Raw genomic sequence first — 24,229 nt, 5'->3', positions numbered from 1 at the left:
ATTGGTTAGCTAGATAACAGCGATCTGAAGCCTGTTTGACCCAGAGACGGTTGAAACAACAATAGAAAGACAGAGATAGAAGCAAAGATGGTTGCAGATAAAGACCTCTGAGAAAGTTGTGTGGTGGAGGAGAAGGATAGAAGTGAGAGAGACAGGGACAGAGATGCAGACGGATGGTTTCGTTTTCTCTCTGGAAGGCTCAGCTGAGGTGAAGCGCTGGAGGATCAGCCGAGAAAAGAGGAAGTGACCTCACGCAGGCTGGTGTGTCTGAGGGCAGGCTGTGTGCCCCTGTTTATCATGCCCTCAAAAGGGGCCACGCAGGACCTTTTGAAGTGCCTGACCACCCCGCAGGCAGCCTCAAAACCCGCCGCCGCTGAACTTTTATGCCATTGGCTGAAAGTTATTCAATATTTATCCACCTATTGATGTGTACTTTTTGAGGGAGAGACTCCAAGAAATATTTTTTTCTGCCTCACACAGCTCCCGAGGGAAAGATCATAAACAGTCCTTGCTTTGTCATCTCGCTTTTCATTGTGATGTTTTAATTTGACATTGTGGACTTGAAGACTCTTTGTGGACACTTAGCAGCAGGAAGTAGCTTAAAGCTGGCTGTCAAATTTAAGAAGAGGTGTGTGCGTCTTATCTGTCTCATCTGCGCTTTTATTTAGACAGTGATTACTGCATTAACCCAGTGACACAGCATACCATGGAGGATTGTTTTGTAAATCCACAGCTTAGACTGTGTGTTGATAGCATCAACAATCGTGCAGTAAAAGACTCAGCGGGAGTCCAGGCTCATGTTGGTAATGTCATGACATCTTCTCTCAAAGTCATGTGATCTCAGTTTTCTTTTTTCTCTCTCCTAATTTTAGATACTGCAGCACCTCTGCAGTCAGATGTGAAAGTGTATTAAGCTCAAGTCTTTCTGATTGGATCGCATTTCCTCATTTGCCATTCTGGGAATTGGGGAAAAACCTGCTCACGTTAAGAGCACACAAACTACTTTCTGACATTCAGGCACACACACACACACACACACACACACACACACACACAGCCTTAGAGTCTAGAGTCTAGCCCTGGCCGAACAATGTCTCCATTGTTTTGCCGGCTTTCACTGGCAGCAGGGGACGGCTGGAGTGTTAACCATTTCCCAACTGCACCTCACTGTGTGTCATTGTGCGTCTCTGCATATGTGTGTGTGTGTGTCAGAGGTAGTGAAGCATGGGCTCCAGGATGAACAGAGAGAGAGAGCGAGGGGAGGGCACTTGCTCCCGGTGTATGGTAATTAGTGCGGAGGAAGTGATGGAATCTGGCCATTTTTACGGCGTGCAAGACCTCCCACCTGAGCCTTTTACTACTCCTGAACATGCTCATTTTATTCCCATTCAGTCTCACCTGTTCCTCGCGAAGAATGTGTGCTGGAGAGAGGGTGAAAAGCGCTGACGTGTTTTTGATTTTTTTTTTTTTCTGACAGAATTGCGCTTTAGCCAAGCATTCAGAAAAAAAGACACACCACAATGACTCTGTGGATCCCCACAATGGGCCAAAGGACTGGATAGGCATGCGACTGCTACTCTAGGTCAGCGTTAGAGAAAGACAGGATCACATTCACCCTCCTTGACCACTTCTCCGTCCATTTTTGGGAGGAATAGGGGATAAAGGGGGCTTCCTGTGGTCTGAATGGGCCGTGCACCTGGGCTGTCCAGACAATTGTGCAGGACTCTGGGAGGCCTGGGCCCTTCTCCGCTGATAATGAGCGACCCCACGGTCAACAGGCACCACCCACGCACTGTCCATAGGCTTTACCTCGGAGGTTTTCTCTATCCTGACTTATGCCGACCTTAAGCTGCTCTTTCCTTCTGCATTTTAAGCCTTTTTCCAAATAACCTCTCTCCCCTTCTTTTGTCTTCTTTCTGTGCATGCATTCCTCCATCCACCCTTAACCTTTTGCTGCAAGAGAAAGCTCATATCTTGCACATTTATTTTTTGTTGTGGTCGCTTTTGGAGTAAAAAAAACACTCTTACCATGCAGGACTGGGTGATAAAACACAGTGTTCTTTTTTACGACTTCCCAATCACTGCACTGTATCTTAATATGCACTGATATGCAAATCCCAATTTACATCTAGCACGATTTCATTTTTTTTTTCATATCGCCCAGTTTTTCTTGCCAGGCCTCCAGAGCTTGCCGTGCCTGTCCGCTGTCTCTCCCCGTCTTCTCCAGACAAGACGTTTGTTCAAGGGGTCACGCTTACATCATCAGCTCGGGCCAAAAAAATCTGAGGCTGTCGAGACGTGGCGTCAGGCCCGGGAACTGTGACAATGAAAATGAGAGCACCTCAGTCATTGTATCTGTCCAGCAGTCTGGACGGTGGCTTGTTCCCACAGACAATCCACTCAGTGTTGGCTTAGTCAGCAACAATACCACAACAATGACTGAAGAGTCTCCTCGCTCCTTGAATGTAAAGCCGAAACATTTGAAAGCAAAAGCACCTGATGAGTTTCTAATAGTTAGGGCCACCCAGCTAGAATTCAAACTGCCAAATTTCTCCTTATTTTTTGCCAAATGCATACATTGAATATACGAAAACCATCATTAAGGAGGCTCCAGATTACAACATTCGTTTGTCGGAAATGTGAACAGCAGCTTTTTGTGTTGCCTCTGTGTGTTCCTCTGTGTGTGAATAGCTCCAGGGCCTTTGTTATCTTTTTTCTTGCAGCGGTATTTGACTGTAATAACCTCCCGTGAACTTAAGCTACCCCAGGGAATGTGTGACTGTATGTTGGACGCGCACATTTAAAATGGAGAATACGTATTTGTATCTGTAAGAGCGTGCGTGTTTCACCAGTAACCGCACTGTTCGCTGTTATGAAAAGTTATCTGGCTGGCCCCGAGGTCAAGCACAAGTACAAATAAAACCCAGTGATCTCGGTGCAGAGAAAGCCATCTGCACAGTAGCTTTTAGGTAGTCGAGCCCTTCGGTAAACTAAAGGCCCTGTTGCTTTTCTCTGCATGTTCTGAGACTTCCACTAGCATGTCCTTTCTACCATAGGAAATCAATAGCTCCCTCCCCCTATTTTCTCCTCTTCTTCCTGTCCTCTGTCATCTCCTGGTATCTGTTAGAGAGATTTGAGCTCTTATTTCTTGCTTTTAGGGACAGTAGATATAAATCTACCAGTTTAACCTCTGAATGCCTCCTCTTCTAAAGATACTTCAACTATCTGAACAGCAAGTGAGATAGAAGAATTATCAAAGTCAGCATAGTTGCATTTAATTTCTAATTGCAGTTTGAGCTCTGTGACACTCATGTGATAGTATTTAGTAGATCTTGCTGCCTGTAAATATTTTGAGCCCATGCCAAAGTTTGGTGGTGACAGCGGATCCGCAAATCAGCTGACTGCTGCTGAACATCTGTGAAGGTGTGCATGCTGAGGAGATAAAATGTTCTACCAAAGTGCAATATTGTTTGAACAACCAGCCAGCCAGTGCCAACAAGCATGTAACCAGTGCAGAGCCGGTGTTCTCCCATCCTCTCTGTGTAAAATTAGTAATAAATGGGGCCGAACACGCACCCAGGAGGAAGCTGAGCCAGCAGAGATGAGATAGTAGTTTAAATAACTAAAAAGCCAAGGGATGCATTATTTTCCAGGGAGAACATGTTGCTTTTGCATAAAACCTGGTCGGCTGGGATTGTGTGCAGGTCTGTGAGTGTGTGTGAATGTGTGTGTGAGTGAGAATAAACGAGAGATGGAGAGCTGATATAATTGTGTGACTTGGGAACGTCCATCTTTGCCTTTCAGGGGCCCTTCTGCTGGGAATTCCCCGGACAGTCAGATCTGAGCCTTCACCAATTTCATTTGGTGAGAGACCTTTGAATTCCAAAAATATCTTGTTGGATTTTTTTTTCTTTTGCTTGATTCCACACACAAATTAACAACTGATAATTGATGATTTCAAACAAAAAAAATGGTGAATGAAAACCTTAAATCCTGGTGATGATGATGATGATGATGATGACATTGATGATAATCATGCTGTGTTGTGCTTTGTGCTAATTCAGTGCTGCTGCTTTGCTGCTGATATGCTGTTTAACTCTCTCCACCCCAAGCAGTGTCTGGGTGTTTTTTATTCACTGTGGGATCATTTCAGTCCTGCACCTCTATGGAAGCAGAACAACCATAGCTAGAAATAAAAAGAAACCAAAGATGTGTTTTGTGCAGTTATATTGTCATAAATCATTTAAAAAATTGAATTTCTTTAATTACCTATTGTAGAAAAGTTACAATTAAATGTAATCAGCATGTAGCACCTTAGCAAGAATCTAGTTTTAACAGTTTAAATTTGGCAGTTTTTTAAAATGTGATTTTGATAAAATATCCTAATTTTAAGCTTAGATTTGGTTCAATTTACCAAGCAATCAACACGACACAGAGGTGTTGTTCAAAAACCATTGGAATAAATGGTGTATTTTCCTTGTTACGTTTTTTCTTGACGGCAACATGTCTTTCCAACCTGCTGGCAGGCTTTGGGGTTCAGAGAGTTAATGTCTAAAATCCAGGAGATGGAATGTTTGGATGACACATGTTTGACCAACTTATTATTTCACACCAGACAGAGACTTTGTGGCTTCTTGGGGCAGTTAAGCTGTTTTCCTGCTTGAGTTTATTTGGCTTTCAACTCATTATTGCGTCTTAAGGATTTTGCTCAACTTCTGTATTTATGTTCTTCCTAACTGAATCACTCTAGTTTACTGGCAACATCAACTCTTTTAGGGGAGGCATTGTCATAAAAAATGTGTGTGTATTTGGTTTGAATTAGCCTCCAGGAGAAGAGAGTCTTTCTGCTTTGCTTGTGTTCTTTTGTGCAGCTGTTTTGAATAGAGTTGTCTTTATTAGTAGCAGAAGAAATGGAGGGACTCACTGGTTGAGGATTGGGAGTAGAGATGACCTAACCTGAAAACGGTAACATTGAATGTGCTTTTTTTTTGTACAATCCTCACAATACAAGCTGTAAAGAAATTAAAGAAGCCTAAAGGTAAAGTTGGTGCAGAGCTGACACGCTGAGGACATCAGTGAGGCTTGTTTTGATTTGCTTCACTGTGAGCTGGCATTATGGAGCCCAGAGGAGAAGTCTTAATCTCCTCTGAGACCATCACGGCTCTCTGGATTGCCTACTTGAATTGTTTGACTAATCAATTGCTTGTTGATTTTGCACACTTTGTCGGGCCTTTGTTGTACGTGAATAACACAAGTCCTTCGCACAAACAAACAAAAAAAAGGAGAAGGTAACTCATGCTTGATGGTGAAAACAGCTATTAATATGACATTCCTCTCCCCGTGTCAGTTCAGTGCCTCCCTCCCCTCCTTCTCTTATACAAGTACCTTTGCTAGAACTTGTTTGACAGGGTCTGGCAGGATCACTGCTGGGTGTGCCTGTCTGTCTTTCTGTGTGTGTGTCTCACAAACACACCTTTGTCTGCACCGTATGTGGTGTCCTTACGTCTGAGGTTTAGATGACAACCAGTCAGAGCTGGGTCAGGTCATATTTTGTGTGTATGAAACTGTTCAACCACGAGATTTTAGGCAGATACTGAGCAAGAAAGATGTTTTTTTTAATAGTTTATTTGCACAAAGAAAACCAGGATCAAGGTTCAGAGGTGATGAATAATCTGGATTTATGATGAACCACTCCTTGCAGACTGGCACCGGTTGACAAATTCCCCTCAGATAAGAGAAGACGCTCCCCCGACTGCATTCACAGCAGCTCCGTACGCTACTGTATTAACACTGGAGGCCGTTTCACAGGGAAACTTGTTTTGACAGAACTCCAGGTGTCTCATTGTTGGGGATGGCATGGTTCAACAGATTTACCAATTAGCACTGGGCTGAGGGCACAGGAAGGGGTGGGAGTGAAGAAGAGAGGGGAGGGAAGAAATGAAACTGGGAGGGGAGGGGATGGGGGGGGGATGGGGGGGGAGGTTGGATGAGGAGGATTTGGCCACAGTGATGGAATGAGGTTTTAAGTGAGAGGGGCTGGTAGGGGAAGGTGTGGAGGGGGGGAGTGACCATACGGAGGCAGGCTGGAGTAAGGCGATCCTTGACCTCATTTTTTTTTCTTTTCCCAGCAGTAGTGTGGAAGGGGCTGAGGTTTGGGCCACAAAGAGAGGGGAGTTATGTAGGGGAAGAGAGGAAGGGGGTGGGGAGTTGAGAGGAGTTGAAGGGGGGAGCAAAAAAGGGGGAAACAGTTGCACATGGCAACTTCTCAGCTGCAAGTTGCTCAGTTTTTTTAGACTTTTATTTTTTTTTTATAAACTCCTGAGTCTTAATTCTGCACATCTGCAGGAGTGGTAATTTGTTTTTGCAGTGCCCCCCCCCTCCCCTTCCATCACTGACTCGCTGCTCTCACTCCGGTACGAGGCAGATTTGTGTGGGATTAAACACAATGTTATTACTCTGTTCTGTTATTACTCTCACTAACCCTCTTTGTTATTCCTCAGAAATATCTGCTCCTTTTTCCAGGAAGTTTGCAAGTGAACTTTTGAGAGCGGGGTTGAAGTGATTTAGCGAATATCCCAGGGGTGGCGCTCACAATCGAGAGTAGCTTTTGGCTCCTGATTGTTATGACACTGACATGCGCGAACACCACCCTCGTTCTGTAGGTTCATGAAATCACGGCGTGATTTGGTCAAAAAATATAGACCTAGAAGGTGTGTTTTTGCGATGCTGCGCTTCTTTCCGACTGACAACTTTTTTGAAGTTGAGACACTTTTAGAGGCCTTTTTTTTTCTTTCTCAGAGCCGACTAATCACAACAAAGGAAAGTCAGACTTTCTCCATCTGAAGGAAGCTGTCAGTTTACAACAACAACAACCAGATGAAAACTGTGCAAAGTGGCAAAGTTGAGGGAGAAGCTGTTTGTCTGATCTTTTAGTCTGTAAGCAGAGCAACGGGTGTCTTGTTTGAGTCGCTGTGTAATATCAGGAACGTGGACATAAGTAACGTTCACAGCAAAGAGTTTTTAGGAAAGCTGGTGACTAGAGTTCACAATATGTATGTGCTTAACCCTCTGAACTCCGAGCGGTTTGTGGGTGTTTTCTTGCTCCTGTCACATTTTTACTCACTGTGGGCTCATTTTTCACTGTAATTGAAACTCCTGCACCTCTATGGAAACAGCACAACCATAGCTATAAGTAGAGAGAACTCAGAAATGCCTTTTATACAATATGACACAGTTATTTTTACCATAGATCGTAAAAAAGGAGAAAAGGGAAAGTTGAATGTCTATTTCTTTGACAAAAATTGAAAAAAAACCCTGGAATCAACATTTACATTTTTCCAAATGCCCACAGGAGTTACCAGCAGAAAAATAGTGACTCCACATAATATAGATACTTTATTAGGTACATTTTAAAATTTATTTCCATACTTGTCTCCTATTGGCTCCCTGTGTCCAGCCTGCAGTTCAGACCCAGAGTGTAAAATTTAGCTAAAAGCTTATTCTTGGCAATTTTTTAACTCGGCATATAGAATGAATCTATTTTAATGAAATGTCAAACTTAAAAGCCTAGATTTGGATAATATTGTTGATGGAATCCCCGATGAGCAGCTCAAGGACAGTTGGAGAGTTGAAAATCTGATGACTTTTTGTTTTTTTAGCTTTAATAAAATATGCAATTCAGGTGATTAAAAAAGAAAAAAAAACATTTAAAGATGTGGTTCTGACGGTTAATACTCATCACAGAAGCATCAGTGATGGTCGATGCTTTTCCTGCAAGAAAGTCACAAGTTGAAGCACAAATTTTGGTTTGTTGCTTTGACAAGTGAACACTGCCAGGAGTCTTTCTATCAAATATTTAAATTCGCTCTAAGCACGTAATTTGTGGGCTATCAGGCAGTGCTAAAACTAAAATTAGAGTGCCTCAGAGGTGTGAGAAAAGCCATCTCAGTCAGAAAATCAATCAATAATCACCACAACAAAAGGTGTTTCAGGCACTCAGCTAAAAGTTAGCGCTGGTTTTAATGTAATTGATCGTGGAAGGAACCACAGTTGTTTTGGCAACTGCTTTTTCTTTACATATGAAGCAGCAGCATGTGATTGAGAGTGATGGAGACAGCTTTTTGGAGAGGCAGAGAAGACGGGGACTGTAGTGGAGAAAGATTGGGGAGGGAATACGAAGCCCCCACCAAATTCCCCAAAGAACAATTTACAGTTATGGATGAATACACTGTCGCAGTCAAATTTCAACTCCTGTCAGTGTGTGTGTGTGTGTTGAAGACGCTGGAATGCTGAGTGATTCCAGAGAGCACTTAAGCTGCCTTGAATTCAGTTTTCTTGTTCCCACCCGCGTTATAGCAGGAGAGGGGGCTTTTCTTTGGAGTTTGCAGGGGTAAACACCGGGTATCTGCTTTCTGAGTCATTTAGCATTGTCCTCCGTCACCTTCCTCATATATTCTAAACAGCGTTTTCTGGTTTGCCGGGGCAGCCTGAACGAGACTAACCCCCCAATTTATTTGATTTTTTTTTCTCTACAGTTTCCAGTGAAGACCTATGTGAACTTTTCTTGGATTTGTTTGGCTCTGGTTTTGATGTGCGTGTTGTTATGTTTTTTTTTTCTCCTCCGTCTTCCAAGTGTGTGTAGTCGACAGTGTCTGAGTGCCAGGCCCTGCTTTTGTCTCGGCCCGGGGAAGGAATTTGATGTGATACTTATTTTCCTACTCAGTCAGTTTTCTTTGAGCAATTTTTTTTTCTCCTGCTGCTGCTTTTTTTTTGTTTTTGTTTTTGTTTTTTCTAATAGTCCTGGAAGTTTGGGACACTTCTTTGAGGCGGGTGACGCTGTGATTTGACTGCTCATGCATACCTACGCCAGTGTGCACATGCTTCAGTATTTATTTATCCAGCCTTTCAAAATGAAGGCTCCTTTAATTGAGTGGCCTGTTAAAATGTCACAGGAATCAGTCATGTAATAGCAGGAGGGAAGTGTGATGGGGTGAAAAGGAGACCTGCATTCTGTGAGATTAAGGAGGATCGTCGTACTGGAGGTTTTTGGATGAAGGCTCAATAGTGACGGCATGTGGGCTGTTTTTCATGGAGAGAGAAGTCTAAACTAATGTGTCAGAGCACTTTTTCTCATCAGCAAGATGTGCTATAGACGCCCGGTATTGGCCAGACATCGCCTCTCGAGAGATGCAGAGAAATGCATGCTGGGAAAAGAATAAACAAGCCTGTCACCAAAGTTGGGAAGAATCCTTAGTGCAGCACTACTGTCAAAAAGCAGCTTCCATTTCATACATTATTAACATTACCTAAACGCATTATTTGTGTATTTATTCATTCATTTGTCTTGTTAACATCCTCCTGGAGTAAGATAAACAGCGCGGCCAGACTGGCTGTGTGACAGTTGTGTGTGAGATTTGAATAAAAAGCCCGGCATCGTGATTGGAGCGAGACAGGAGCAGATTCTGTGGACACCAGACTTCCTCTCCAGGCTCATTAAGGGACAGTAAGGCGATGATGTCGAATCGACGCGCACTTTACCGGCCTGCCTTTTTCTTTGAACAGCGTCGCCCTCTTATCTGCAACATGCTCTGTTCCTCCATAACAAGACGCTGCTACTCCCATGCTCGCTCACGCACACCCTGCCTACATACACACTCCTCGCGCTTATTTAGTTTGTGTAGACAGAAAACTCTTAAGTATGTGGCTTGTCCACAGAATTTTGGCAGCTTTTGTTGTATTTTCTCCTACGCCATCGAAAAAGCCTGGTACTTGTTTTTTTTTTCTTGTTCTTTTTTTCTGCACAGACATCACAAATGGATATTTTAATTGGAACTTTTGGCACTGTCTCCATCTTGTGTTGGAATGGCAGACAAGTGAGTGGCTGGCGAGGCCAGGACTGGGCTGATTGGTGTGTAGCGAGGCGTGCCTAAATCAACTGGCAGCATGAATAGCTCGCTTGATTCTCACTGGCATTCACTGGAATCCATGGCATTTTTTTTTTTAAACAAGATTCTTTCTTTGGAGAAAAAGTGTGGAATAACCAACAAGGGAGAGAGAATACCTCCTCCTTCCTTGAAGCATGACTTCCCTTTTGTTTTGTTGGTGCAATTTACTTGCCTTTATGCCAAGCTCACTTCTTGCTTCTTTTGTGCTTTTGTCAGGATGAAATGGCTAACCCATGTTGTTGCTGTGCTCCAGCCATAGATTCATTCGGTTTACAACTTCATATGAAGTTTTTTGAAACACTAATGTGCTCATGATTGTGGAAATAAACATAATAAATTGCCGCTTTATGCTTGATGTTTTTATTTCACAGTCTGTTACTCAAAGCCTGTTGGGATTGGTGATGGAATAACAAAAAGTGGGATGAGATTATTTAAAATATCTGCTTTTTGAAGTGATCCTCAGACTGTGTTGCAGAGTTAGTCATGTCTGTGTTGTGCACCATTGTGTTTGGAGGTTTTTATGAAATGGTGATGTCATACTAGGATATTTGTGAATTTGTATTTTTTTTCCCTCAGTTTAGTAGCATTACTACCCACACTATTTCTGTATCAGACTTCAGTGACAAGCAAGTTTACTCAAATATTCCAAATTTTGCTAGAGATTAAAAAAAGCACCCATGGAGCCAGTGACTCATTTATTCATTCACTTTGGAATTTGCGGAAATGTCCACTTCCTGAATTCAAGGATTTAAAAGTGAATAGATCACCAACCCCAAATGACATGTTGGGCTCGACTCCTGCTCCAGCCAAAAAAAAAAAAAGCACACTCTGGCTCCAGTGTAGCAGCAGCTAATGCAAACCACACGTTTGAGCTGTGCATCTGCATAAAGTACACACCTGTTTGAACTGTGGACTGTCTTTTACCTCAAACGGTAAATTCAGGCAGAGGCAGAGCGGCTGCAGAGCCAGGTCAGGTTGGAGTCATTGTAATCCTCCTTGACATAATGTAGTCTTTGTATTTGGCTGGTCTTGTGTGTGTGTGTGTGTGTGTGTGTGTGTGTGTGTGTGTGTGTGTGTGTGAGAGAGAGAGAGAGAGAGAGAGAGAGAGAGAGGAGGAAAGAGAGAGAATGGGAGAAAGATTGTGTGTGTGTGCAGGTGGGGTAGTGTGAGCTGTATACTCTGTGCATGCAAATAAGTGTTTTTGTGTATGTGTGTGTGTCGTAGCGGGCCTTTCTCTTCGGGCTGGTAGTCAGTGCTGTGTAATTACCTGGCTGTCTGCCACCGAGCCCCACTGGAGCGGAGACAGAAGTGGAGCTGTGTCTTACACGACGTAACGCAGCAGACCGTCTGAACCGCTGGCCCACAGTTTGTTCAGCTTGGGGTCTGGTCGACATGCAGGCGAGGTCACGGGAGATTTCTAAAGACGGACTTAAAATTGACATTGAGATATGTTGTCTCAAATTTCTTTTTTTCCATACAATATTTTTCTTTAAAAAAATCTGCAAATATACCACATTTTATATGATTTCACCCATATTCAACCCAGTTCTTGCTTGTTTACTCAAAGTAATTCTAATTCTAATAATGTAAGCATGGAAAAGCAGCATCATTTTAATTGGAAATGACAAAAAAGCAACACGTTTCGCTTATTTTTGCTTGACACTTGACAATTGCTTATTAGTTTGAGGCAGACTGATTTACAAATACGAGGCTAGAGGCCAGAAAAGGTTGTGAAATGCTGCTGCACGGTAAAAAGCTCTTAACTGACAGACACAGACGGAAACGCCAGCAGCCAATCAGAAGCCAGGAGAAGCCACAGGACAGATTGACAGCGTTGGCATAAAGAACATATCTCAACTTGCATGTGACTTGGTCTTGCTTCACCGGTCGCTGCTCTGATGCTGAGGTGCACCCCCTACCTGCCAGGGCCAGAGTCCTAGACGGTGCCTGCACGAGTGCCGTGTCAGCCTGCCTCTCCCACCATTTTAATTGTTATATCTCTTCAGCCTTGATATGAGCAAAAAGGGAGGCCTCGGCAAAACCTGGCACATCAAAGGCTACCTCCCCTAGTCTTACAAGTTGCCTGTCTCTTTGGAGGAGCCCGGGCTTTGGAGAGTCAGAAAAGGGGATTGGAGAGGCAGTGTGGATTCCCAGCTGGAATGAGTTTGATGGACTAATTGTAGCCCCCAGTGGACACAGGCACACATCACAGAGGGCTGGCAGAGTAGGGGAGCAGAAGCTGTGATGAGGAGCTGCACTGGCTGGAAAAATATTCCTGCTAGTTTTCTCCTGCATATCTGGATCTTTGGCTGTCTGCTTCTTTTTGATTTCAGTCTCAAGTAAATGGATGTCATGAATATTCCTGACGTGCACCTTTTTTCTTTATTTGTCTTTCAGGCTTCTGTAAATCTGGCAACTCTGCTGAGCCCATCTTTGTATTTTCTCACAAGGCTGCAGTGTTTTTTGTGCTACCTTGACACTCCTCATTGGAATTAACGTTTTCTGCATTCATTGTTATGTTGTTCACTGCATTTACTAAGCCTTGTGACTGTGCAGAATCAGGGCCTGAACCGTAGCACAACAAAGCAATGTAACGCACAGACTAACACGGGCAATACCTTACTACCAACAGCATTACCAACTGGCTCCACTGTAGTGTTGATCAAAAAAAAAGCTCTCTGCAGCTTTGAGCAGTTTTCTTTTTTTCCCTATCTGCATCAAAAAGAAATCAATAGCCAAAACTTTTGAGCTCATGTATCAGTTTTTCCTCCCGTTGCACTCCCCTCCCCAACACCAGCTTGGCAGTTGTACATTATGCCACAAGAGTAAAACACAGTTAAAAGGAGAAAGGCACAAGGAGATGACACCGGCAAGGAAGCGGCTCGTGTTGGGTAGGGCCTTGGCTGGGAGAAAAATCAATGGGAGGGAACACTTCCATACACGGAAATGGCACAATGGGAGGGAGACGAGGGAGTAAGGATATATATATATTTTTTTTATTTTTTTGCTGAAAAATGATGCATTTGTTTTACCCAGGGAGAGAAAAAGCAAAGACGAGGAGAGAGAAAAAACACTCTTCTGAACATCTTTTGAAAAAAAGCTAGCTCTTTGGTGAGGTTGAGTTGTGTGGTTAAGGTTTGTTTTATCCAACTGTGCGGAAGCGTGTGTAGCTGTCGTTCAGGTCTCTTTTTAGTTGAGGCGCAGAAAGACTACTCATGGCATGTTCAAGGGCACTCAGTGGACACGGATGCCCTGCAGGAGGCGGAATTATGAATACAACATGAGTAAACAGACACCTACATATACTATGAAAATAGTAAGCCTAGTACTTGGCAAGAGACCATCTTAAGTAGTAATTTGAGCCAGTCCGTAGCAGCTCAGCCTTACTCTTCTGAGGGTCATTGATAAAGACTTGTGAAAAATCAGCTCTAATTTGCCTGATAGTGGAATGATTTGCACATTGGCAGTAATGTATTCCTGTGTGCATTCCTCCAGTACAACCGTTTTAGTATTCAGTTTAGTGATAAAGGATTTTTTTACACAGCAGCTGTGAACAAAGAATACAATAGCACACAAACTGGAAACACAATTCCAAGCCTGAGCCTTGAATGGCATTCAGACTTCACTGTGACTGAGCGAACCCATTCAGTGGGAGTACGCGGCGGTTGAAGAGATGGTATCAAGTTGCCTGCAGATGGAGGTCAGTGTGACTGGCACAGTTGGCACCTTGGCACAGCAGCAGTGTGCAGCAGCACTCAGCTCCGCAAAGGATGCGTCGACTGAAGGGGGGACTGGGGAGCGAAGCGTTCTTCTCACTTCTCCTTTTTTTTATTGTCTGCGCTTCCTGTTTTGAAAGCCATTAAGGAGCAAATTTCCTCACAGCGAGAGGGGAGATGAAAAGGCCCGGTCTTTTGAAACATGTCCAAGCACAAATGTGAAAAAGAGGGGGAATGATAGCTATCTGTAAACATCTCTGTCGAGGGGTCGACGGAAAAGGAATTGTGAGGGGGGAAAATGATACATTCATTTGCGTTCTTTTTTTTCTCCTTTTTTTTTGATTTGCTGATGAAAGAGATGCTGCAGTTTTTGTTCCAAGCCAGCTGTATTGCTCTTTTCACTACCACACTAATGTATCAGGGCAGAATCGCATAACTACACAGCCACCACCCCCTAACCCCTTTCCGAAAATGCTTTGTGACATCTGCATCCACACATGTCTGCATTCACTGTAGCCAGCGAGTATTTATAGATGAGTTGGTTTTGTCATCCATTGATCCCCGCAAGTTCTCTGATCCCAAAATTGTACTTTTAAGCAGCTTTTATGTGCCATCATAAAGGTAATCTCTATGCATTTGAACAGAGAGCACCGGAGGTTAGCAGCATAACCTGCCTTATTATGGAGACGTGATTCGGTCCTCGGCAAGTCTTTGTCTCAAAGTCCGGCGCTGGTTCCTCATAACTGTCACAGCTGCCATTTCTGTTTAGTATCTGTTTAGTTGGCATACAGTATATTTACACCAGTTTCCTCTCAGTGGTGCTTGCCTAGTTTCTCAAGAGTAGCAGTAGCTTGGTGCTGCAGACTCTCCTCCTCCTCCCTCTCCTCATCCTCCTCCTCCCTCCTCCTCCCTCCTCCTCTACCCCTCACTGCCCCCGAGCCTGGCCAGTCTGTGCCTCTTAATAAAACCGACAGGCTCTAATTGGGCTTAATTGCACCCTTCGGGCGTCGTCAAAAGGAGTGTTGCTAAACAAACTGCAGGGTCTGCAAGCAGGCCAGCCAGTCTACGGCAGCACATTGGCCGCTGAGCTCATGCCTCCATGCATGTGTACAAATCGCCAAAGCTGTTGCATAAATGTACGGCATATGTGCGTGTATAATGGCACATTAGGAATGTGCATGAGTAAGCATCGGATTTAATTGCGTGGGTGTATGTGCACATGAGTCTGGAGAGAGGCAGCGCACCGTTCATTCCTCTCCGTGAGCCAACTAAACAAGAGCTCACAAGTCTGAGAATCTTGTGCATTCAAGGAGGCAGCATCACCTGACTGAATCGACACCGACAGTAAAAACAGTCTGCGTCTTTTGAGGAAGTGTCTACAACTCCAGGTGTCAGAAAAGCCTTTTAAATCCCCACTATTATGAAAAAGCCCAACTAAACAAATCCCTGTCTGCCTTTCAGCAATATAAGCAAAAAAGATGAAGTAGTGCTGCACATCCCAGTAGCACCACCTCCTGGTTAATGGACAGGGGCGACCATGAGACCAGCTCCCTCTCCAGCAGAGTCTAATTCAGAGAGGTGGAGCAGGCACTCGCCACACAGGCCTTTACTGGGTCACTGACCACAATCGATGGAGAGCTGCAGATGCAATTGAGTCATTGAAATGGCAAAGCCTAACCTGTGTGTGTGTATGTGTGTGTGTGTGTGTGTGTATGTGTGTGTGTGTGCGTGTGTGTGTGTGTGAGGCGGCAGTGACCCTAAAGCTGCGACCCACAAGGAAAAAGGAGATAATCAGTGAGCACAGCACAGCGCTAAAATCCTTCTGTCCGTTTGTTCCCCTTCTACCCTTTGAGCTATTTACTCATTACAGCCTTTCACAGCCTGTTAGTCTTCCCAAAAAAGTTTTGGAGTTACAGTTTGTTTTGAAGGCATGCAGCAGGATACCAAAAAAATGCCACAAACGGGATTGTTTCTATTGTGCAGTGTTAGAGCGTGTTCCACCAGAAAAGACACGGGGAACGAGGCATCCACTGTGTTTTTGTCCGGAGCTTAAAAGTCATGTAATGATGCAGTGGCTGAGCTGGAGGCCCTATAAAGACTGGAAAGGCCTCATTTCAGTGGCCTGCTGCTGCTCCAGAGCCTGACTAGCAGACTCTGTCACCCCCTTCTTTTAGGAAAAGAGGCAGAGCACATAATTAAGATATACAGCCCAGGGTGGACTGAATATATAGACTGAAAATATAGAGGAGCAGGCCAGTCGGCCTCAATCACAGCCTGTGGTTTAGTGTTTGGCTGCAGACGGTGCCCAGACCTGTGTGAGTGTGTGAGTGTGTGTGTGTGTGTCTGTCAGCAGTGTGAGCAGCATGCTATAAAAGGCTGGTGAGTTGAGCCATAGCCTCTCTGTGTGTCGGGGTCACAGCGAGCCAAACTGTTTGTGCGTGCATGTGAACACGTACACAAACCCGCACGCTCTGTGTGAGTATTCTGTGTATTTATTTGTCTGTGTGTGTTTGTGCGTGCAGACCTGCTCCCTGACCCAAAGTTCTTCCCCATCCCATCTCTCCGTATTCATTCCTGTTGTAATATATAATCCTGCTGTCTAGTGCAGTAGTGTGTGTCTGAGAGGACACATCCTCCCGCTCCTTGACTTTATGCCCAGTGTACACACAAACGCACACGTACGTACACACTCTGCCGCTCACGCCTCGGTTGTTTCAGTGCTTTGTCACTCTCTAATGATAACTATCCATCAATGGCAGGGGCGTTACTCTTGGAAATGAAGATGGATTGAATTAGTGTTGAGTGTGCCGGCCGCTGCGTTGTGGTGGCAACCCGTAATTACACTGTCAGGACCGTTGAACCCCCCTCAACGAGACACTGAACTTAACACATTTACACCAGTGTTGATTACAAGGTCTTTTAGTCTGGGCAGATTCACATCATGTAGTTCCTAATAGCAAGTGAAAGGCCCAGTCATTTGTGGGAGATCAGTGTAACCGTGTGTGCAGCAGTTCCTCTGTGCTGAAGTGATCGGCTGCAAATCTGCCCTCATTGTAAGAGAAATGATAACAGTAGCAAAAGCTTCATGCAGTCTCCTTGTAAACAAATGCACATGGGAGCAATCATGTTGGAGTTAGGCTGCAGAGAGATATTTTAAGAAAAACAGCCACTTGAGTCAGAAAGGGACCTGAATTATCACTGCTGCATACTTAGAGGGAAGCGTGTGTTTTGTTTGTATGCAGACAAAGGGTTTAAGGGACTTTTTTTTCTCGACCACAGCAGTTAGTGACCACAGCTGATTTGCATTCCTGCAGGACTAACTGGTTTTGGGTGTTCGTGCTTCTTACAAATAGTTAATCTTATCATATAGCCTATGCTCATGATTAATTATGAATTTTGTAGATAAATGTTGCTGCACTCAAATTGTTTTAATGTTGCATTTGCTAAATATTAAGATACAGAAGCATCCCTAATTGTTTACTTGTATTAATTTTAGAGCACAGTACAGTCAGGTTGCAGAACTACATAAAGAAAACCTTTTTTTTTTTTTTTTTTAAATTTCCTTAGATGTAACCGAGGACATGCTTTTCTTGTACGCTGCTGGAGAAATAAAACAAACCACAACCAAATGTGGTGATGTCTGTGTGACATGTAACCACAGTAATCTACATAAATACAGTGTCCAGCTTCATAGGATTTGAGATTTAAAAAAGAACAAACCACAGAAAAGTATTCAGCAGGTAATTAGCTTTGAGGTATCTGTGGAAAACACAGCAGTATTTGCAGTTGGAAACAACAAGGCATTCATGGGAGTTCAGAATGGGAGCTGACATTACACCGCCGGTCTTTGAAGAAACATTAACACAGATAGCGTTTATTGTATTGGGGCAGCGCAGGCAAGCAACACAAGCCCAAACAGCCAAACTCTTCCCCCTCGACCACGCCTCGCCGTATCTCCACCTCTTTGTGGGGAAAATGAAAATTGGACTGAAGTGTTTGTTATTAAATACATCCAGGGAAACTCCAGGAAATGGACTTAATTTCATATAGAGACACATGACTCAGAGGATCTTAGTGAACCAATTAACCTTACCTCAGCTCATTAAAAACTCTCCTTTCATGGCCAGGAGCAGCAACTCATCTGCTAACACGGGACATGAAAGCACAAATTTGTCCATCCAAAACTCTTAAAAGTAATTGGAAAGGTAGATACGAAGGGCCAGTAATCTAGTGACACAGCCTAAGTTGAGTGAAGTGAAAATAGAGGTGATTATGGAGAACAGTGGGGCGAGCGGAGAGATCACGCAGATGATCTTGGACGGTATAAAATCTGAATATATTATCAGCTCGGGAGGTGTGCAGTAGATCTTAAAATTACCCCTCAGGATTAAGACGGTTTCAGTCAAGGTCACTGCACGGTTGAGGGGCGTCCTGAGTGCAGCAGAAGCTGGGAGTTTCCTTCACACAATAGAGATCAGTTCATGTGGCGCCTCAATTGTTCTGCAAATTGTTTCAAGGAGCAACGACTTTCATACACATGGCACTGTTACTGATTGCACATTTTCATATTTTGCAGCATTTTTCTGCGAAAATTTCCCACGTACATGTCAAGTAACTATAAAAAACAATGGTAACAGTGTTATTCTGCAAGATATGTTTGCTAGGAAGCACATAGTCTGCTGTGGAATTTGAAGACTAGAAGGTACTGGATGTTTTCCATAGTGGCGTTTTCCTGCAGCATCTGTAAGCTTAGCTCAACACATTCCATTGTTGTCAGGGGTTTTCACTTTCAATCTCATTGAAAGTCCATTTGTGTCATCCAACAACAGCATCAATATTAGTCATAAGTTAAGGATTATGGCACAGTAATTGCACAGTGCTTCTTTTTTTCCCTCCTGAACATAAAACATAATTTTTCAGGCCTTTGTTGAAACTATCTAATGCATTAATGGCATCGAGAGGACCCATTCAGCTCTTTCCACGCCGGCGTGCAGCGTGCATTTGTGCATGTGTATGTGTGTGTATGTGTGTCTTGGCTCACACTATGCACATTCATCTAGCTTCATGCAAACAACCAATCCCTGTCATCTGCATCAAAATAATTACAGAGAGATAAACACACCATTTGACCATTTTCACAGTGATCTAATCGGAAGCCGGGCTGTGAAGGCGCACGGGGGAGATGATCAAATCCCTGCTTAATGGAACTGATCACTACTGTGTGTTCAACATTCAGCCGACAGCCGTATTACAGATGCATCGCCTCGTCTTTCTCTGCATTTAGCATGCCCACTTCATCCCCTCAGCCACGTCTATTTAGAACAGAAATCAGGCTAAAAATTACATTTGGGTTTAATTCAGATTTTGACTGCATGACCCATTTTTCTTGGCCATACCGACCAGTTTAGATACGAGGAGACAAGTGCAGGCCTTTTGTGTTGAGGGTCAGGCCGGCGATGAACTGTATTGGTTACAGCCCTATTGCTCCACGAGTTTCCATCTCCTTTTAGCTAGAAGGCAAACGGCATCCGAAATCTGATTAGCCTCCATTATAAAGAGTGATATTTTCATCCCGCCGATTCTCGGCACTGCGTCAGAGCATTTGGTCGCTTTAATGCCGGGAAAAGCCTGCTCTTTTGACAGATAGTAGATATTCCCAACATCACTTGTTTGGACATTTCTGTCTTTTGTGACATGGAATAAAAGACGGGCAAGAAAATAAAAAGCAACTAAATAATGTCAAAAGATCAGAAATCAATGGGCCGGAGGAACGTGATCCGCACGGCTCCGTATGCGACCGGCCCGCTCCCCCCCTTCGCATTACGAGTGTCTTTCCACAGCCACTAAAGTTGCTTTTGTTCACCCCCTCGGAGACGTAACTCAAGCATGAGGAAGCCGTCTGACAATGTTTGGATATCGGCAAAAATAGCCTTTTACTTAAAGGTTACGGGCCAAGGTTTATTGAGTTACATGTTCATCAGAGATGGAAGGCAGAAGAGTTGAGCCATGAGAGAGCTTCATTAATGTGGAGGTTTGTATTTCACATTTTGATGTAACCGTGATGTGGAATAGCAGGAAATGATCAATGAGCCTGTGGATAAAATGGTAGTTTTCTTTTTTTTTTTAGTCTAAAGGAGCAACATCTAATCTCTGCAGAAATAATATAGAATTAATTTAAAATATAGGTTGTAACAAAATCTCAAGATAGCATACAGAGTCTAATATAAATTTATTATAAATGTATTTTACATTACTTTTTTTTAAGAGAGCAGTCTTAAATCTATTGATTGAAGGCTTTGTTAGTAATAACCAGTTGGTCTAGAAATACATTTATTTAAAATGTGTCTTTAAATCATTTAATGTCTTAAATGTATGCAATTTATTTTGCAATTTCTTTTATTTGCAGAGGTTAATTTAATGAATTAATACAATACAAAATAAAACCTTACATTCTAAACGGTGGTGCTGCAAATCAAATGATAAATGCATATGTGAAGATTGATTTTAAAAATTGATAAACACAAAAGAAAAGAAGGAACATTTTTCCTGTAAAGCGTTTTTTTCTTTAATCTGATAATAGCTCCTCTTGTAGAGTAAAAATAGATCCTGCATTTATCAACATCGTGTATTTTTTTTGTTGAAAACGTAGGTCACGGGCCAGCTACTTTATCGCCTTCTTTTCTTCGTGAAGAAATGTTGGACTCTTTTTAAAATAATTTTTACGGGTTACGCTAGAGGTTACAGTATAGGGTTTCAACTTCTGTGGGAGTTGTGATCTGTTCTAATGAGAAAAAGAAAATGCAGCACCACAATGCTTTGTGTCACCCACTGAGGCTGAGAGATAGACACAGGATTAAAAAAAAAAAAGAAAGAAAGAAAAAAAACAATTTCTGGACATTTCTAGGAGATAAATTTAATTTCTTTGCTATTTGGAGGTCTTCTTTGAAAACGCAATTGTAATGAACACATTCAAAACTGGAGAATAGATTTACCCTCGTCTTCAAATAAGTCTGCGTTATCGGACTCTGTCATTCGCTCCTTCCCATTTTCGAGCTGCTAATTGATGTTTTTGATGTCGGCGAGAAAATTGAAGAAAATGTCATGTGTGAACCGGCGCGGAAGTTAATAAGATTGACTTCGTTGACTGAATTCACAATGAGCGAAGGAGAGGCGTGTAATGGGGACTGCTGCGAATTCGCCCGTCCATCTGCCGAGGGATGAAATCGACACCGAGCGCGAATGGGCCCGTAGAGGTCGATATGGAGGGATGGAGCATTTGGGATGCCCCATCCACCTCACAAAAAAAAAAAAAAAGCGATGTTTTTTTTTTTTCCTCCCTTCTTAGCGGTTGGATTTGGGTTTTGTTTTGCTACTGATTGGAGTGCATAAGCAGCTGTTTTTCCAGAGGGCTCCTGCCCCGGCCCGGGTCCAGCTTTTCTGTTGAGTCGTCTCCCAGGGCCGCCTCTTTCCTTGCTCCAAACAATACTCGTTCTTAATGCTGTTTTGAGCCTGAAAAGCCGCAGAGCTTTATAAAGGTTAGATTAAGATGTGGCTAAAAGATGCACCAATATCAGTTAGGGTCATTGCATATGCTTGGCCAATGTGTAGCAGAGCCGAAACTTAAATCCCCTTAAATAAAAGGATAGAAGCACCACCGGGGTCGCGCCATCTTGAGCCATTTATCGAGCGCTGGCCGAAAGCCAAAAGAAGATGCTTTATTTCTTATGTTCTTTCTCCTAAAGTGAACTTCCACGAATTTTCAAATTATTCGTGAGAATTTTGCCAGTTTTTCATCACTCTATCGTTCATTTGAAAGTATTTATTTGTCGTTAATGTTAGGTGTAATGGGTCCGGCGTTTTTAATTGGAGTACGGATTAGTTGAGTTTGGTTCAGTGCTTCTGATTATTTTTCTCAGCCTAAAGGGGACCGAGCTAAACCCCTAATACGGCCAGTACCCCTAAGCGCTCTTCCTTTTGAAGACACCAAACAAAAAAAAAAGAAAAAAAAGTGGCCTCTGCTAGCGTTCGGCCCTCCGAGGATCGTGGTTAAGGGACATTATTCTCAGAATAGGCAATTAATTCCGCTGGCAACGATCGGTTCGAGCTTCTTCCCCCACCGCCCCTCCAAATGCCCTCCTCTCCACCCTCCACTCGCCATTTGAAATGCTAACACAATGAAATATTTTTCTATTGGTCCGTGTCCCTCGGCTAAGCCACCGCCGCGGGCAAAGAATTTCATCGACTGATGAGACCACAGGCATGCCCGATAAAAAGGTTAACTGTACGTGACACGCACTCCAAGTAGCCGGCGCTACCTTGAACTCTCAAGTTCTGTAACTTTTATTTGACTTTTTATTGTTAGCGAGTCCGGGCTTGTTTGGCAGCGGAAGCAGTTTTTTGTTGCCGTATTACTGAAAAACGAGAATAGCGTGACGTTTTCTTTTTGTTCGTATAAAGTAATTTTCTTGTTTTTGACTGCGCTCTTTTTTTTGCGATGACATTTCGCAGACGAGTTTCCATTGTTGGCTGATCATTTGACAGCCTGCTTTTTTGTTTGTTTTTTCATGTTAAGGAAGCGCGCTTAAATTAAATGCGATGCCTTTCAGGATAGTTTTACATGTGGGGTAGTGTTTCATAGAGGGCAAGCGAGGAATCTATTTCTTAAACGGTAAAGATATTCTCCGTGTAGGATAATGGAATTGATTAAAACATGTAAACAAAGGTAACTTTCATTTGAAATTCTTATTATTGTTATTGTTATTATTATTATTATTATTATTATTATTATTATTATTATTATTATTATTATTGCGCAAGTAAAACCTCAGTCTGGCACACATTTTGTATCCATTGTGTGGGATTTTACCATAGTCTGGCTTTGCTGGGTGAGAATAAAGAACAATCCAAGATGGCACATTTCTTCCTCTTTCAGGGGTAGGCAAGGTAGACTGCCAGAGAGTGGGAGGAGAATTCCAGGCTGTTTTCAAATTGTTAGTAAAAGATATATGGGCGCAGAATAGGTATGGCTGCTGCAATACCCTCAACCCCATCTTTTTTCACGCACATAAACACACATGCGCGTGCACACACACACACACACACACACACACACACACACACACACACACACAGAGCGCTGTGCGAGGACTGAGGCAGGTGGCTCCCCATGGCTGCAGCTTCATGACAACATGCCATTAGAAATAGCAGGCCTGTTGATCAATCCTGCCGACATGACAGCTTCGCCGCGAGGCCTGGCTCTTTGAGTGCCGACGCCGCGGCAGCTCCCTCTCCCGTTTCTCCCCACTAATTGGTGAAGGTTTCTCTTATATATGCTTGTGGCACAGGGCTTTTTTTCCCCTCTCTCTCCACCTCCTCCTCCTCCTTTTCTTCTTTTCTCTCTCTCTCTCTCTTCTTGCCTTTTTAGCTTTCCCCATGTATCCATCTATCCCCCCACTAGCCATTTTTATCTCCCTCGTTCTATACTGTGATATATATATATATATATAAAAATAATATAAATACAGTATAGATATGCAGTGTCTAAAATATTATATATTTTTTGTTTTCCATTTTAACGTTGTCACATTGGAAGCGATAACTTTGGGTGAGATATTGCAAGTGGGTTGAGTAAAGGGAGTGTGTGTGTGCCGCGGGCGCTGTTCGTTCTGTATTTTTTGCGGGACTTTTGGAGCTGGGATTTGACATTGACTCTAGGCAATGTGCATCAGTGCGAGATACACAATGGGGATCAACCAGAGAAAAAATTTAAATCTTTGTCAGGTGAAATGAAGGAGAAACTAAGGCCTTTGATGTAGTTGCATTTTTAATTGCATGGTTTGTTTTGACAATTTAGGCAATGCTGCTAAAAATATTATATCCCTAATTAAGTGACACTGTGTCATTTACATTGAAACTCTTCTTCTTGTTTTTTTTTCCTTCGTTGCTTTTCAGAAACAGCTGTGTAGCAGAATCCATATTTGTGTTTATTTGATTTATCACCTAATCCCTTTCTTTTCTCATCAAACAGAATTAAGTTGCAAAACGTCAAAACAATTGTCAGGAACTGGCTGTGTGTTGCCTGCTGACTCCTCTCGGCACACGGGGCTGCGTTCTAATTCCGCCAGCGTTTCGCCGCCACATCACTCTTAAACGCCACCCACTCTGAATCTCTCCCAACTAAATAAATGAGGGGGGAGATAAGCACACATTAAATGTTTAACTGTCTCGCATTTGTCATCTGTTTTACCCCTCTTAATTAAACAGACGCAGCTTAGCCCCGGCACTCCAAGTGCAGACACACACACGCAGACACACACAGACACGCACACCCTGCCTTTGAGCGCTGGAGCCGGAGCGCAAACACTGTCCTGCCGATGATTAATTTAGCCGTTAATATTTATTTTACTCAGTCCTGCTAAGTTAGCGGCTCAGTGGAGGGTGAGCCTGAGATGGAGTTTGCCAGTTCTGCAGGGCAGTTTGGTTGCAAAATCAGGAGGAAAAAATTTATCTGGTTTAGTTTTCTTATTTTGTTGTTATTTTTGCATTTGTCCCGTAACGTTGGTAAGGAGA

The 24,229-nt window shown here is 43.2% G+C and overlaps 1 protein-coding gene across 35 annotated transcripts in view; it reads left to right on the top strand.

The window, feature by feature from the left end:
• Positions 1–24,229, top strand: part of tcf7l2 (transcription factor 7 like 2) — a 91,503-nt gene that overhangs the window by 35,298 nt on the left and 31,976 nt on the right. For 22 of the 35 annotated variants that reach the window (XM_055004378.1, XM_055004373.1, XM_055004374.1 and 19 more), the window contains one exon: positions 3,805–3,864. The exons of the other annotated variants lie outside the window; for them this stretch is intronic. In XM_055004378.1, coding sequence (XP_054860353.1) covers positions 3,805–3,864 — 60 coding nt within the window. The remainder of the gene's footprint in view (positions 1–3,804; positions 3,865–24,229) is intronic. 35 annotated transcript variants of the gene reach the window in all.

The sequence above is a fragment of the Amphiprion ocellaris genome, chromosome 18 (assembly GCF_022539595.1).
Source record: "Amphiprion ocellaris isolate individual 3 ecotype Okinawa chromosome 18, ASM2253959v1, whole genome shotgun sequence".
In the NCBI taxonomy this organism is placed as follows: domain Eukaryota; kingdom Metazoa; phylum Chordata; class Actinopteri; family Pomacentridae; genus Amphiprion; species Amphiprion ocellaris.
Note: the sequence above shows the minus strand (reverse complement) of the source record. Positions and strands in the feature narration are given on the sequence as shown.